Below are 16,964 nucleotides of genomic sequence, written 5' to 3' on the forward strand. Positions count from 1 at the left end.
GTTTTTCAATCTCAGAAAGAACAGTGATCTTTTCTGTATAATATCTGAGACGCCATATTTTTATATATTACTGTACATGCCATTCAAAAGCTTTATCGTGCTTTATCTGACTAATGAGGCTCTCGAATTTTCCACCTTTTGACTTTGCAGAACTATTTTTTTCTCCAACCCTTGGATTTTATTTTATTCACACAATTCACCATCATTTCGTGAATTTATACACGTTCAAATACTTCAAATAAAACCCTTTCTCTCTCATACCCCATTCATTAGATATCACTGTGTCAGTGGAGCGGTCGCCGAACAAGGAGAAGAATCATTAGGTATATGTATGTTTATATATATATATATATATGTATGTATACACAAGCAAGCACGCACACACACACACACATATATATATAAGCATGTATTACAAGTTACAACCTTTGCTTTATGTATTTGTTCTTTAATATGATAGATGTTCTTGTTAGCTGTGTTTGCTTCTTCAATATGACCGTGTTTTGCTTCGATTGTTGACACGTTTCGATGTTGTTCGCATTTTAACTAATTTGATTGTTTGTATGCTTTTCTGGGTTACTTTAAATTGCTTCACGCAACTGAAATTTATTGTGCATATGTTGTGTAATTCACTTGTTGGAATTCATGATACGTTCTTGTTTTCGAATTAGACGATTGAGATATGCATAATTAAGTGACTTCTCTTCCTTCTAGTATGAGCTAGTCTGTTTTGGTGTGCTCATGTTTGCTTTGTTTGGTTTCTATGGATTTGTGATGTTAAAAAAAAAAAAAGAGGAGGAATTTTGGGTGGAATTTTTTTTCCTTTCCTGTAAGATATTTTGTAGGAGATTCATCTATTTGTTTGGCCACAGTCATTATCAGAGTGAAAAACTTCTGGCAGTATAGAAAGTTAATATACAATTGGACTTGTTAAAATCAGCATGTTAAAATGTGATGTCCCAAATCGTCTTGGGGAGAGGTGGTCGGCACTTATATGTGTGGACAAGCATTTTGAAAACTATGAGCATATAATGTGTGGAAAGCGGACACTATTTACACACGGCGGGCGGGTCTTGACATAAAATCAGCAATCATGTTTTGAGTTCTGATTGATGGAGTTCTTCTTTATAGTGTCTTTTTTTTTGGATAAGTTTTATACACATGAGCAGAAGGGGTTACAATCTCTCTGCTTGTGAAGTATCTTGGAAAGACACTAAGCTCCAATTCTAGGAAATGATTATGAATTATGATGTATAGGTTTTATATGCTTGAAGTTATTATGAGAATCCAGAGAAAAGCTGCGGCAAAGATATGGTAGGCATAGGAACTCAAAAAGGTATTTTAGTATTTAAGAGTGCAGTAAGCTCATCCAAGTTCTGTTTGCAATTGTCCGTTTCATTATTGTGGAATATTGTTCCTTGAATGAAACCACCTACGGGCTGACCCAGAATGTCGTTGGACCTTGTAGGAAGAAGCCAGCACGCACTTGGTTTCCAAATGCGGTTTATGTTGCGTTAGGAATGTCATGTATGTTGTATATGAAAAGGATCTATGATGCTTTCAATAATATATCCTCGCTCATATGCTGGTTATGTTTACTTGAGGTAAGAAAAAATGCAACTGTTATTCATGTGGCCAACCTACTTCATATAGAATTAAGGCAAGGACGATGTGTAATTGTTTCTACACTTAGATATTTGGCTAGCTTGTTTTTGATGTTCGTTCACTTGTTCCTGTTGTGTGTTTTCACTTTTATGTTGGCTTTTATAGGGTTATTTAAGATCATTGAGTTACTCTTCATGTTCGTGCTTCTTGAAGCATCTTTTGTGGTCTTTTGTTTTGTTTTGCTCACTTGTAGAACCTTCTTTGGCATTAGCAACTTACTATATATCTTAACCTTATAGCATTTGACCATCTTCGCATTGTAAACAGATTGCAATGTTTGAAGCACTGATTATTTGTGTGTTTAACAGAAACAACTTCAGAGAATGGGAGGTTGCTGTTGTTCTTCCAGAAGACCTCAGCTGCATGGAACACCTATATATTATTATGTCAGTAATTTTTTCCATCACCCTTTAGATGCTTGTATCAGGCTCATCATTCTTATCCATTGTCTTCTTTTCAAATGTTTTTTTAGCATCTGCAAATTCAGCCCAGAATATTGAATGATTATTGTTAGTCTTCTGCTGTCTTTTGTTTACTTGTCGCTGAGACCTTTATAATTATAAAACCTATGACCTCACAAACTCATATTTGTGGTAAGAGCTGTTCACCTCAGGAATACTTTAGAACCATTGGTAAAAATAAGGAGATGCTGCGGTTGATTTGGTATGTGTATCTTATTAGCACTCTGGCATTGCTTGTATGAAGCTGTCTAGATTTGAAGCACCATTGGCTCTGATGAGGACACATGCATTCATCTTAAGGACAAGTGGAGGTGCTACCCTGGGATGACCTCCCCATGTTATTGCGATTCAAGGAAAAACAGACACATTGTTAAGAATAAAACTCTTGAGCCAACTTGGCCTGGCAATGCATGCTGAAGAACTAAGAAGCACGGACACGGACACGGATACGACACGACACCGACACGGCGACACGGCAAATCCAAAAAAATTAGGACACGGCGGGGACACGGCGAATAGTATATCTATATATATATATGATGTAGTACTTTAAAAATTACTGAGTGTTACTATTTTTCATCAACCTCGCAATGAAAAAAAACACAAATCATAACTCATAACTAATAAATTATAAAAGAACAATGTTGCAGAGTTATAAAACCAAATAAAAAACAAGACATTAGAATAATAACTAGTATCATTTAATCATCATTGCAAATTTACTCCAAATACAAAAGCATAGACAGAAAGGACTATTAAAATTCATGACTGTTTAACATTCAGGACTTTACTGTTAGCACTTAACATTCACAAAAACTTAAAGTCTAGTCCCCAAAAAAGATACAAAAACAAGTCAGTATACTATCATCTATTCCCATCCATTATTTGACCTAGGACTTTTACCATTTACAATACCAAAAGGGTAGTACAAAACAAAAAAAAAGAACATATCAGCATTCAAAAAAAAAAAAAACAAAAATTTCCAGAAGTGTCCGTGTCCGTGGAGTTTTCGTGTCATGTCCGCGGAGTGTCTGTGCCGTGTCCAAGCTGTGTCCGTGCCGTGTCTAAAAATAAAAAAAAAATAAAAAACTCCAGACACGTTTTTGGACGTGTCAGACACGTGTCGGGGTGTGTCCGACGAGTGTCCGTGTTCGACAAGTGTCGGACACGGATTTTTCGCCCATTTTGGAGTGTCCATGCTTCCTAGCCGAAGAATGTCATGAACTATTTACTATATAGTTTCTGTTGGTGTCCTTGCTCTTTTGTGTTCTGAGATTCGGTTAATTTTAATTTTAATTTTTAAAGAAATTGAACAATCAATCGTCCAGATGTCCCCTTTTAAAAAAAAATTGTTGATAAGTAGTATTTTTGGTTTCAACAATATGACCTCCAAATTCCTACTTAATTTATAGGACTTTTATTTATTTATTTTTCTTCAGTAGTACTATAGGTACAAGGTGCTTTTGAAATGGATATTTGAGAAAAGGAGTTTTTATTTTATTTTTGTTGGGGTTGGGGGATATAGCACCCTTAGTTTGTTTATTTGTTTATTTTACTTATCTGATTCATTTATTTATTTTTTTATAAAGCTCTTTCCTTACCACTGGATCATAAAACATTTCAAATAACTGTGGTTCCATTTTTATTAAGTACGCCTGAAGAAACTGCAAAGCTTGCAACCATTTAAGGATTATAATATATTGGAGCTTAATTGACTAATTGAGAGTGTTTTACAGTCATGAATTCCTTTAGGACTCTCTTGCCCCAAGAAAATGGGGTGAGCATGTTCAATAGACTTTGGGAGCAAAATCAGGTGTTCTTTCACGAGAATCACATGAATTTAAAATCCTGATCCCATATGACATCAGTCAATTAAAGTGTCTTCAAATTTGCTGTCTTCCTATTGTGATAATTGTTTTGTGATTTTAGACTTCTGGAAGTCACAGAAGTTCAACCCTACAGTTACAGGTTAAAATTGTTATTGTTGGCGTTATTACATCATGCATCCTATTTCTAATTTGCTGCCAGATGTATCTCCAATGGATGATGTCATAAAACAACAAGACTGGTATGCGTAAAGACTTGTTTTCCATCAACCCCCATCCTCCCCACCTTGACAGCACGTTGTAAACCTCAAGAGATCTTTGTATTTGCTTCAGAAACACTCATATCAAGCGTGCAGTTTTCATTGTTTTTCCCCGCTTAAATCACGTGACATAAGAATTAGTAGAATTTGTTCTGGTGGAAATCTATCTGGCAGCCACTAGTTTTTTCTTTTTCATGTAATAATGTTGTATCATGAAATCATTTTGCGTGAAATTATTATTTCTGAACTCCTAACATCTTTTTGCAGTGCCCACCAGCTTTGGAGGAGCGGGAGTCCTTGACATCTCATGATAGTGCAGCCACTGCACTCACTTCAGGCTTCCTATTTGATTTGAATTTGGATACATCAACCCCTGATACTTACCGAACCCCTCCTAGACCTATCCCATATAATGTGGTCTTGGGACATCCACAATCAACAGATTCTGTTTCTGTAGGAAAACCAGTAAGTGGCAGTAACTTTGAAACTTCGACTACATGCATGATTGTTAAGGAATCGGATTACAAACCTCAAGCTGGCTTTTCTCTTGCCTTGCCAAAGAAGTTTGAAATTGAATTTTTAAAATCAGATGTCTCTATTTCCCCAACAGAAGAAGAGGACTTTTGTCCAACTTGTCTTGAAGGTAGCTATTATTTCATCGTACAATTATAAAATATTTGTTGATTATGTAAAAATTATTTCAGGATCGCTTTCGCAACCCATAATTAGTTAAGCTCTTTAACTAATTTTTCAAGCTTTTGTATCTTTGCTTGCAGACTACGACTCTGAGAACCCGAGAATTATCACAAAATGTAACCATCATTTTCATCTTTCATGCATCCTTGAGTGGAGGGAAAGAAGTGACACATGCCCCATATGTGATCAGGTTTGCCTTGCATCGAATTTTATTTATGCACGTATTGATTGCTTGGTCAATGACCGTTTTCTTGGACCTTTACTCATTGCATGGCTTGTAGAGGGGTGTTCTCTACCGCTGTCTATTATAATGGCACGCCTCACAGCCAGAGACACCATGTCTTAGGAACACGAGGCCGACATCTGTTGTGCTTTGTAGACGTCTCCTCACCTTGGATTATTCTCCTATGATTTGCTGGTATTACCATTTTGCAATGTTGTAACTATAAGAGCATTAGGGCCGTAAATGAACCAAGCTTTCGACAAACAGCTCGAGTTCGGCTCGGTAAGAGCTCGGTTCGGGTTCGTTTGTTTAATAAATGAACCAAACTCAAACAAAAATTTCAAGCTCAATTAATAAACGAGCCAAACTCAAACAACTCTCTGCTCAGCTTGTTTGTTCGTGAACATGTTTGTGAACAAAGTTCGTAAACGTATTCGTGAACACATGTAATTATATGCATAATATATATGTAGCTAATAGTGAAAACTTATACATTTTTGATATCTAAAAATGAGAATGTAAGGTCCATATAAAATGAAATATCTTAGCCCAACCAAAGGATCCATAAGCCTATTATATATAAATAGACCCTAACCTAATCTTACCTCATCGCTCTTCTATTCCTCTTCCAAATAGCCGTTGTGTCTTTCTCACACACTTCTACTACTACTGGTGTTGCGTCTCTTTCGCGCACACAAATTTATCTTCTCCTTCCAAATCAAGACTGAAAAGGAGATGTAAAAGCATTACAAGAACATCCCTTTGAAGTTCTGGGAGAAGATTGGTGTGAAGATAAGTGAAGAATTTGTAATTTTATATAAATATATATATTTTTTGGGGAGATCTCGTTTTTGCTGAATGCATCCATATATCTATTTTTCTGTAAGGATCTCTGTAATTTGTTGTTGTTTGATTCGTCTTTGTACTGGGTATGTAATGGGTGGGTATATACTATATAAATATATATAGGAGGTCTGTTACATGTCTTTGCCTTTTTTGTTAACGAGCTTCGAGCTCGGCTCGACTTCGTCACGAACAGTTCCGAGCTGAGCTCGAACACTGCTGTGAGAGTTTGGCTTCAGCTCGAGCCAAGCTCAAACATCCAGCTGTATAGCCGAGCCGAGCTCCAACAGCCCACTACTTGGCTCATTTACAGCCCTAATGAGCATTACCTATCGCTAGTTGTCATCTGCTCTCCTGAACTCCCATAAATGGAGGGGCTCTTCTACCTCATGAACAGTTCTTTCTACAAAAGTGCTAGAAGAGAGATGGCAGCAGTCGTCCTGAGAATCCTCCTATATTTTCTTTATTACCACTCTCTATTCTTGTGTTGTCTCAGTTTCCACGGTAATCCACTCCCATGTTATCTCCGTTAGTTTATGCGGATTGTCTCCACTTCCATAACCTATCCAGATGGATGCGACCTTATTTAAGGAGTTTCTACTCTAAGAAGAGCATCATCTTTATCATCATTCTTGCCTTCGTCTTTGGTACGAATGGGGTTGGCCACATGAATTGTCAATTTTCTTTATCATCATTCTTGCCTTCATCTTGGTACGAATGGGGTCGGCCACATGAATTGTCAATTTTCATTCTTTTCTATTGCAGGCCTTTGCTCCTATTATTTAACTTTTAAAAGTTATTTTTGAATAACTTTATCTCATGTTAGTTTTGGTTGACCCTTTATCTCATGTTAGTTTTGGTTGACCCTTTATCTCTTACCTTCTATACAAGGGGTAGAGAGGACAAAAAAAAAGAAGAAAAAGAAACTATAACACTCTTGCTTTGTGGTGAAATGATTGTCGGTACCTTATGTGTGTGCATTAGTGATACTGAGTAGGTGCTCACTGGAGCAGATTGTTAAGGAAACAAACCTATATGACTAGCTTTCTGTCTCCCATCATTATATGTACTTGCGTTTGTGACCTAACGAAAATGTTATGTTTCTGTGTCGCAGGAAATGATATTTGAAGCTCTTTAATGCTTCAACAATAGAGTTTCTTTGCCTTCTGAAGTTGAATCTTGCAAAGTCAGAATGCTGCAGATGCATGTCAGTTCTTGTTATGGAAATGATCAGAGCCGGCCTAAAGACCGATCTTTAATTTGGTCATAGTTATTTTTAGGTCAGCAGTGTACATGTCAATTGTATATTTGGGTCCATCCTTTCTCGTATGTATGTCGAAAATTTGAAGAAAAAATGAAGTCCAACACAGCATAAGAAGTGGTTGCTGGTTTCCCATAGCTCCTATCTAGTATTTAAAACCTTGATTATTTGTTCCCAGTTACAATCAGAAGTTAATGGTTGGAGTCTTGAAGAACTATACAACCTGAGCTCTGCTTCTTATACTGTGATGATTTGTTTCATTCCACTTTGTTGTACGGACTCCCTTATTTTAAATGTACATGATGTATGCTGCATACATTTGTTTCGAATGAGTCCAAAGTAGTAAGGAATTCTTATATTATTTGAGAGAAGAAAAGAAAAGAAAGGGGAAAGAAAAAGGAAAGAGGAAAGAAAAACAAGAAAGAAAATTTTACTAAATTGTAGGGGAGAAAATTCGTCTCATCACCGGTTCCAAGTTGTAACTTGCAAAGGCTATCATTCAAATTCTCTTAGGAACAAAGTGGGGGTTTCTCTACCATTCAATTTATTAAAACTCACACATCGGGATTTTAACTCTTGATCTTCTCCGTTGAGATAATCTATATCTGCAGTAGGAGTTTATGATCCAAACTGAAGCTCAAATTGATAGTAAAAAGCATGGACTAACAAACTGAATTGAAGCCACATATCAATAAGTCATTGGGTAGAAGAGAGTATTAAAAATTGAAAGTAACAAAAAGAGGTGAATAAAAAAAAAAAAAAAAAAAAAAGAGTTTCATTCCTTGTATTTGATTATAATGAGAATTTTACTGTATAAAAGAAGTGGTATGGCATAATTTTAGGGTTTGATGAATGTGTGACAATAAGCTACCATTTTTTCTTTTAATGAAAGCTTAGAGTAAAATCAAATACTAAAAAAATTGTTTTCTTGCCATCTAAAGTTCTAAACTCATTAAAAAGTAAAAAAATTGCTTTTTTTTTTTTTTTTTGTATTTTCCGTAACTTTCTTTCTAACAAAAACAAAGTCTCGATAATAACCCAAATTTTTTATTTCCTAAAATGCCCTTCACCCAATCACAATCAATTATTAAACCCCACCACCAACCCAACACCCTAATTTATAAACTATGGTTAGTTAATGATGTCAACTATAAATAAGTGTTATGCCCATTCTTACACATCAAAAAGCTCTTTTATCATCTCTCTCTATAATTTCCCATTTCAAGTACTGTAGCCCACAACATGAGACCAATTATAAAGGGTTAGAGAGAAGGCAAGCAAGAGGAGAGAAATGTCAAAATACTCCAAATACTGGTACGTCTTCTTTCCTTTACTACTCCCCAAATGGCAAAGTCTTGGTTTTTGAAAAGATCTGTTCAAATTTTGAAAAAGCCCTCACTGTTTATCACTCTCTCGGGGAGAGCGGGACTTCAAATGATGGGGCGCGCCAATTTTTCTTCGATGCTCTAGGGTCTAAATCAATGGCTATGGCTTCCCGCCAAAAGCCCATCTCAATTTTCACCATCAATACCCAGATGGTTAATCTGTAACCATCTCTCTTTCCCTCCCTCTCTCCTGCTAATTTGTTTTATTTTATTTTATTTTTTGGGTAATTTTTTCCTGTGATTTTTTGTATTGTAAAGCAGTATATACGAGTGTAATTTGATTTGGGTTAGGGTTTGAATTCACAATCCATGGCAGGTTGGTCGAAGCTATCTGATGGGTCTGCTTTAGACAGCTTCAAAACCTTTCAAAAACTTCAAACCAAAAAGTTCTGTGTCGACGTCGAACTGGGTTCAAAAGTGTCCGTGGTAGGTGACGAGCAAAAGCTTCGACACTTGTTCGATCAATTCATATCTCTTTTCCTCAAAGAGATCTACGGCAGTGATTGTTCTTGGCCTTTACCTCCAATGCTTGGTGAAGGGCAATCTGTAAATTTATTCAAACTCTTCTTGTTAGTGAGAGAAAAAGGTGGGTACCATACAGTGTCGAAGAATGGGTTGTGGGATACAGTGGCTACAGAGTCCGGATTGGGCTCCAATTTTGCTCCGTCTGTGAAATTGATCTATGCTAAGTATCTAGATGTATTGGATAGATGGTTGCAAGTATGTTCCAAAGATAAGGACTCAAAACGTGTGTTTCGAGATAGTGGTTCAAATCTGGGTGGGCTGTTGATGGAGCTAGAGTCAGAATTGGGAGGGTTCTTGTTAAAAGTTTCGGATCAGGCAAAGAAAGATGGGGAGTACCCACATTTGGATTTGGAGAAAAGTGAGCTGGATTTTAGGAATGTGGGAAAATTTTGCAATGGGGACGAGGTTTGGAGTTCTGCGGAGGTGGGTGGAGGCAAGAAAAATGTTAATGACATAAAAAATGTGGATGATGACAAAGAGAATACGGTTTTGGATCTATGTATGGTTGAGGAAGAGGTTTCTAATAAGAAGAGAAAGCGAGATTGCCATTTGGGAATGCTGAATTGGGTTATTGAGGTTGCTAAAGATCCTGGCAATCCAGAAGTAGGATCCATGCCGGAAAGGTCTAAGTGGGACTCTTATGGGAGCGAGCAGTTATGGAAGCAGGTTTTGTCGGCTCGAGAGGCAATGTTTCTGAAAAGAAACGTTGATTCAAGTGCTGAACAATCCATTTGGCAGGTATAAATGGCATTGTCCTTTATGTAATTAACAACTAAACTTAGGGAAGTCAATTAAATTATGGTTTCAATCTTCTGCTGCTGTTTCAAATGCTTTGCTATACCATTCAGGTATTATCTTTCATATTGTTTAAAAAGCTAGCATGAGGCTCTTGCCATTTCGGGGTTTGGGGAAGGTCATACTTACCTTCGCACGTAGAGGGGCTGTTTTCCATTTGGACCTTATCGTTTTCATCATCAGTACTTATGAATAGGCTGTATTAAAAGGTACCTAGGTTCGAGGCTGGTACCTGAAAATATATATATATATATATATATATGTGGATTGAATTCGTCAACCAAGCATGCATCTACAATAGCCCTTATATTTAATGAGGGTATGCTGTCTAAACAAGTTAGTTCACCCATCTTCATATTCAATATCATACCATATCTTCTTTTCTTTTCTTTTTTTTTCTTTTTTTCGTTTTTTTTGTTTTTGTTTCAGTTGCCATGTGAGAGTAGTTCCAACTATTAATGAGTAACTATTAATGAGTTTGTTAGGTGGAGGAACCTTACTCTAAAAATTACCTGCTAGTGATTGTAATGGACTTGCATGTACTTGAAGGTATTATATTATTTGTTTTTGTTTTTTGTTTGTGGCAACTATGTTCACTTGCAATGACAAATTCTGTATAGATTATTATTATTTTTTTTCCTTTTCTTTTCTTGTTTCCTCTACATCTTGCTCAATACTTATTATTGAATATTAAGCTGTTATTTGGGGCAATTGCAAAGGATGCACATAATATTTCTTGGCATGTGCACAAATTGTTCTATTTTCCTTCCATAAATGTTATCCTATCCCTTATTCTCTCAGTTTTAAAGGATCCTTTCTTTTTAGTATCATATGTAGTGTGTGTATATAGATACAATATATAGGTTTATCTTTTACTGTTCCTTTCTTTGTTGTCCTCTGTGCCATAGCTTATATCCTCCTTTTTATTTTTCCTAGATTTTCCAACTTATTTATTTGCATTTGATTTCTATATATGTCTACATTTTGTTAACTCTCTCCACAGCATATTGAGTTCATATTCTAGGAGTGAAGCATGCATAGTATGACTGTCTCTGCCAGTTCACAAAAACTGAAAGTACTGATAATTTAACATGAATGAAAGTATAGAGACTGCTATGGCAACATTTAGGGTAAATTTTCTATTAAGGACCAGAAGTATTTTGCAGAGGAAATGTTGTGACCAGAAGCATCCATTTTATGGCTTTACCCAGAAATCTAGCCTTTCTTTGCCAGTTGCACTTTTAGTATGTGTTTAATATTTTTCATTATCCTGTGACCTCTGTTATGATAATTCAGTAAATTAAGATTACTTGTAGAGAAAGATGAACATCTCCATCTGCGTTGTCTGATGGTGATACCTATCATTTGTGCACTTTGTAGAAGAAGCAGAAAATGCATCCGTCCATGTATGATGACCATACTGAATCCGAGAGATTAAGATGCAGCCAGAGGATCCATACTGTGAAAGAGTGTCGAGCTTTCTTTTCTTTGAAAAAGTCTCAGTCACGAGCTTGTTCGGGCTCATCCTCCTCAGGTACTCAGACTGACTCGGAGGATGACAGAGAGTCCGACTTCATGACTGCAAATTCAGTAGTTGGTTTGTTGTTCGACAATCATAGAAGAAAGAGAATTCCCGTGGGGCCATATTTTCAGGCAAAAGTACCAGAATGGAATGGTGGGACTTGTGAAAGTGACTCTAAATGGTTAGGTACCCGGCTTTGGCCATTGGAAGCTGGAGAGCACAAAAAAATTCTAATTGAAAGGGAACGCATTGGGAAAGGAAGACAGGATTCATGTGGTTGCCAATTCTCAGGTTCTGTTGAATGTGTCAGATTCCATGTTTCTGAGAAAAGGATGAAATTGGAGCTTGAGTTGGGCTCAGCCTTCTATCGATGGAAATTTAGTGAGATGGGCGAGAAAGGTGCACTCTGTTGGACAAGGGAAGAAGAAAAGAAATTTCAGGCAATAGTTAGGTTGAATCCTCCATCTATGGACAAGTGTTTCTGGGTTGAAATGTTTAAGTCTTTTCCTGGCAAAAGCAGAGAAAATTTAGTTAGCTACTACTTCAATGTTTTTCTTCTCCAGCGGAGAAGTCACCAGAATAGGTGCACCCCAAGCGAAATTGACAGTGATGACGATGAATCAGAGCTTGGATCATTAACTAACTTAATTGGGCATGAAGCAGTAAAGTCATCAGACTCCATATTGCGTACTCCAAAAAAGCCACATTTGAGTTTTAGATAGTAGTCCTCGTAGATGGATTGGAGCTGCTCAAGTGTTTTTGATTTGTATTTTCCTGTTCTCAAGTTATACTTCTGATTCCTGTCCATTGATCATGATACAGACATCTAATACAGGTACTATTACTTATCATACTCTTCTATATAAAGAAGCCAAACCATGGGTAATGAGACATAAAAAGAGTTAAAATTTGAAGTGTAGTCTCTCTTCTGAGAAAGGGTACACGCACTTGCTTTGAGGGTCTTTAAACATCACTACTGTTTGTGTTCGGTTGTATGGAATTGGTGCGTTGGAATTGGAGAAAAATCAGTTCAATGTTTAAACTAAATTTTTTCCAATTCTAATTCCAAGGCATCAATTCCATGCAATCTAACACGGCAAGAAAATTTCTTTTGCCTCATCCGTTTGCATTCTGGTCTCTATTCTACTGCCAATATCTCATGTCAATATGTATGTGCACGAGTGCACAAGAACAGGATAGGTACTTGATCACATAGAGTGATTTCTTTTACTGTGTTAGGGAGCCTTTAATTGGAAAGGCAATATTGTCCCTCCTGTCCCTTTTGTTTTCTTTTATGCTGTAAAGAACAATTTTGGCTTTACAATCTTGATATGAAGAGTGAATACTATATTGATTTGTGTAAAATAGAATGAACCATAGCAGGCATGAAGATTGTTTTATACATATTTTCCTATATATTTTTTTTATGGCATCCTTCCTTAGCTATTGTATAAACTTTTCTATTTTCAATTTTTTTTCTTTTCATTTTGGTACATTTAAGAAAAGTAATTATATATTATCTGGGGTAGGGAAAAGAGAAAGGGAGAGCTACCAGTGGAGTTTGAACTCTGGTTTGAGCTTTGACGTATGGCCAACTAGGGACTAGGGGGGAAAGAAAGTGGGTGAGGGCAAAAGGGAGCAAAGGATATGAGTCATATTACTTGTTTGATTCAATTCTTTGAGAATAATTTTCAAGAACTCTGAAAATAAAATACAAATTTCAAAGAATTATAAAAGATTGTTCTTTAATATTAAGCTGTTTTTTTTTAATTATGGAGGGTAGAATGTAAAAAACATTATATTGTTTTCATCTAAAAAAACATTGTACGGTATTGTTTTCAGCTTTTGAGTTGTTTGAGAATATAATCCTTTTATTAGAAAAACCAAATTAGGTAAGCTTGTAGTTTTTTCTTTTTGTAGAAGGGAAAGAGAAATGAAGAGAAGAGACAAGGAACTCCTTTTCCTTTGGGCTCCTCACATTCCTTCCTTTCGAGATGAAAAGAAATGAAGAGAGAAGGGATTTCTCCTCTTCTATGTCTTTGTTCTTTTCTTTCAATATATCCTTTCCTGTTTTTTTTTTTTTCCTTAGTCAACCGAAGAACATGAGATTAGGCATCTTTATATCCTTCTGAATTCTCTTCCATCTGCCCATCTTTTTATCCTTTCTACATGAAAACTGAAAAGGAGCATTAGTGAGAGAATCAATTGTATGTCTAAATTAGACAGTCTCTCTGCATGCAGAGATAAAGTTGCGTCTCTGGCTCTCGGAATAACAGGAGCCTCATAAATTGAGTTTGCTTTTTTTTTTTTTTAATCAATCACTACACTCAGCAAGTTGTAACTATCTAGTTGGTGGATTCTAGCAATGTGTTTATTTAAGTACACTTAATCATAACTCTAATAGAAAAAACTTGCATTTCATGTGTGTGTGTGTGTGTGTGTTTTTTTTTCTTTTCCCTGGTTTGTGTGATCTTTAATTTGTGCATGAGAATTGATGAGACGTTAATTTGAAGCAAAGAATAGTTTATTCCAATGGAGAATTGAATACATTGCGTAGGAAATTTGATTTGTTTTTCTAAACAGTGTGTCAGATGAACAAGCCAAACTCTTTTTTATGTGCAAGTCTTATCTTCAAAGTTTGTTCAAATAACTCGGCATGGAGACATAATTATTGAGCCACACAATGAGACTTATAAGATATCATGTGACTTATTTTTTTTTAGATTTATTTATTTATTTTTATTTTTTTAAGCTTATTCAACTTGGAGACCTTTCTCAATTATACAATAGACCTTCTTTGCTTTAATTTCTTTTAGAATAAATTTTGTCAATATACACCGACTTCTCTTTGAGATTTATGTATTATATAATACATAACCTCTCTTGATATTTATGTATATAATACATACATTCGAAAAATACTTATGTAATTTTGTAACTTTTAAATTTTAATAATATTTTTGAAAGATATGTTTATTAATATAATTTTCTATTGCTGGAGTGGGGTGGGCTCATTTTCTTTTACTAATGGCCATAACAACAATGTATTTTAATACGAAAAGTATGAGAATCATCATGATAATTGTCCCATTAGAATAGTGAGTATCTATTATTGTAATGGATACTGACGTTATTATCCTAATATTTTTTTTTAAAAAATAATCGATCAATTTATTATATTATCTTATTATTAAATGTTTCCATTGTGACTCTGTCTCATTAAATTAGGGTTCCTACTTTGTTGGTATTGAGACTTGCATTCATAGTTTATAATAGCACAAGCAAAGAGAGCGCTCAAGGAAAACATTCATTTAGATGACATAAAACTAATGTAGATTGTGTTTATGTTTCCTCATATTTTTTTATTAGAAAAAGGGAATAAATATTAATTAATAAAAAATTAAAAAACTGTAGTAATAATTTATTCAGTATTGGAAGAAAATTATTGCAATGGAAAAAAGAAAGCGTCTCTGTTTTACTTTTGGAGAGTGGGACATGGGAGGTCTTTTCAAATTGAAGGTACCACTGGAATCTCGCTCCATCAAGCGTACCAATCAGGTATTCTAGAGAGGACTAGCGGTTGAATTCTATGTTGCAATAGTGCTGTAAATATTTCATTTTAATTAAATCGTATTTCAATACATTACGTCTGTTATATGTTAAAATCATTTTTTAACGCGACTAAATTATGTTTCAATAAGAAGTAATGTGTTAAATCAAAATTTAAACGTGTTGGAGCACATTACAGTAGAAGACTCGCTAGAGAATCCAAATGGAGGATAATTGAAAGGGAGGGATAGGTTAAGGTTATACCATTATCACTACCAATCAAATATTTATTTGGGTAAGTGCAAATATTTCCCGCGGCGTTAAAAACAAAAAAAAAATCCTTATATTTTTTAATTGAGTAAATAAGGATGTTTTATTAACTTAAAGATCGAAAAACTTAATATATATATTCATTTCAATTTTTAACGATATATTTGATAAAAATTGACTGTTAAAAAGAAATTAAAAAGTAATACGCACACTTTTAAATGTTACACATTAACATTCACGTAGTAACTAAATAGTGAGAATATATTAGTTTTCTGAAAATGCATGTTTTCAGATTATAGAGTTGTCTGAAAATTATTTTCTGTCTGTCGAGTTTTTGAGAACTGTTTTTAGAGTTATAAATCAAACATGTGTTATATTTTTTCACATTTTATGTATGCAGCAGAGATTTTTTTTACACTTTACCCAAAACGCACATTTTTCATCAGTTGAATATGAGAACTTTGAATGAGGTCATTTATGTAATTATACATGAGGCAGGCGCTGTCAAGTGTGAATTATACAAGAAAAGGGATTGTAATGCAATGAATCTGACGCATGATTCATATAATTGTAGGGTGCTCTAAATTATAATGTCTGCTTTTGAGAAGTTAGGTCAAACGAATGTTGTTTGGTGATTGGATTAGTTGGATTGCACAATTCTCTATAAATTTAAAAAAAATGCCATATCACCTTTTTACCTTTTCTCTATTCCAATTCACCACCGTCCACGCCTGTGAATTTCTCTTTAAGCAACTTATTAGGCCATCTTGCCTGGAGACATTTTGAGTTACAATTATTGGTTTTGGACTTGTTGAGGCAATTTTAAGGTACCTGTTGTCATCAAAACACTATATATATATATATATATATAATTATTAATTTTTTGTAATTAATTTTCTTGAATTAAAGATTGCCTCTCTAAATTATTGATTTATTACAATTAAGGATAAATTCATTACAAAAGACTATTTTGTTCTTTCTTATTAAATTATTTTTTATCATATTTTCTCTTATTTAAATATTAATTATACCATTTACCTTAATTTTATAATTAGTATCAAATGATTATAAAAATGAAAAAATTTAAATAAATTTGTAGCTATCATTTTCTAAAATGGTGAACTTATTATAATAAAACTCATTATACTCACTTTAAAATAATTTAGTGTAAAAAAATTTCTTTTTTTTTTTTCAAACAATATTCATGAAAAATTAATAAATTACGTAAATAAAAAATATCTTCTTTTTAATGCAATCTATTCATAAGAATATTTCATATTTTTTATATATTTGTTAAAATAAATTATGAAATATATATATATATATATATATATATATATATATATATATATATATCAAGTGTAATTCAATAAGAAAGGGTATTATGGTCGTTTAATAAAAAAATAGGTAAGAAAATGGGATATTTTGCAACTAAATGTGATAATTAATGGGGTTTTATGCATAAAACATAGTTCAGGGAGTTATTTGCAAATTTAAACATAGTTGACGGGAATTTTTTTGCACTTTACCCCTTATTTTGATAAATTTATCAGGAGCTAACATTGACACTCCCATCTAAGGTTAACAACTGAAATGACTGACTTGTCCTTTTTTCTTTATGCCATCTTTCTTAATAAATTTCATAGACTTCGTTTAACAAATGAAAGGAAACAAGTCATTTTA

General features: G+C 34.4%; 2 protein-coding genes across 4 annotated transcripts; both read left to right on the top strand.

Moving 5' to 3' along the window:
* Positions 1 to 29: 29 nt before the first annotated feature.
* LOC132298984 (probable E3 ubiquitin-protein ligase RHB1A) lies at positions 30 to 7,564 on the top strand. Of its 3 annotated transcripts, XM_059795391.1 has the most exons (7): positions 30 to 323; positions 1,258 to 1,336; positions 1,469 to 1,604; positions 1,974 to 2,051; positions 4,480 to 4,855; positions 4,989 to 5,098; positions 7,089 to 7,564. In XM_059795391.1, the coding sequence occupies exons 3-7, from the start codon at positions 1,521 to 1,523 to the stop codon at positions 7,110 to 7,112; spliced, it is 672 nt and encodes a 223-aa protein (XP_059651374.1). In that variant the 5' UTR covers positions 30 to 323; positions 1,258 to 1,336; positions 1,469 to 1,520; the 3' UTR covers positions 7,113 to 7,564. The 3 variants fall into 3 exon arrangements, with proteins under 3 accessions (XP_059651374.1, XP_059651377.1, XP_059651375.1); XM_059795394.1 differs by lacking the exons at positions 1,258 to 1,336; positions 1,469 to 1,604 and having other exon boundaries at positions 65 to 323; XM_059795392.1 differs by lacking the exons at positions 30 to 323; positions 1,258 to 1,336 and having other exon boundaries at positions 1,397 to 1,604.
* A 991-nt stretch (positions 7,565 to 8,555) lies between these two features.
* Positions 8,556 to 12,349, top strand: LOC132298985 (AT-rich interactive domain-containing protein 1-like). The gene is made up of 2 exons (XM_059795395.1): positions 8,556 to 9,883; positions 11,321 to 12,349. The coding sequence occupies exons 1-2, from the start codon at positions 8,930 to 8,932 to the stop codon at positions 12,182 to 12,184; spliced, it is 1,818 nt and encodes a 605-aa protein (XP_059651378.1). The 5' UTR covers positions 8,556 to 8,929; the 3' UTR covers positions 12,185 to 12,349.
* Positions 12,350 to 16,964: the final 4,615 nt, after the last annotated feature.

The sequence above is a fragment of the Cornus florida genome, unplaced genomic scaffold (assembly GCF_030987335.1).
Source record: "Cornus florida cultivar Cherokee Brave unplaced genomic scaffold, ASM3098733v1 CherokeeBrave_3.0.0_Hap2_Chr03, whole genome shotgun sequence".
Taxonomy (NCBI): Eukaryota; Viridiplantae; Streptophyta; class Magnoliopsida; order Cornales; family Cornaceae; genus Cornus; species Cornus florida.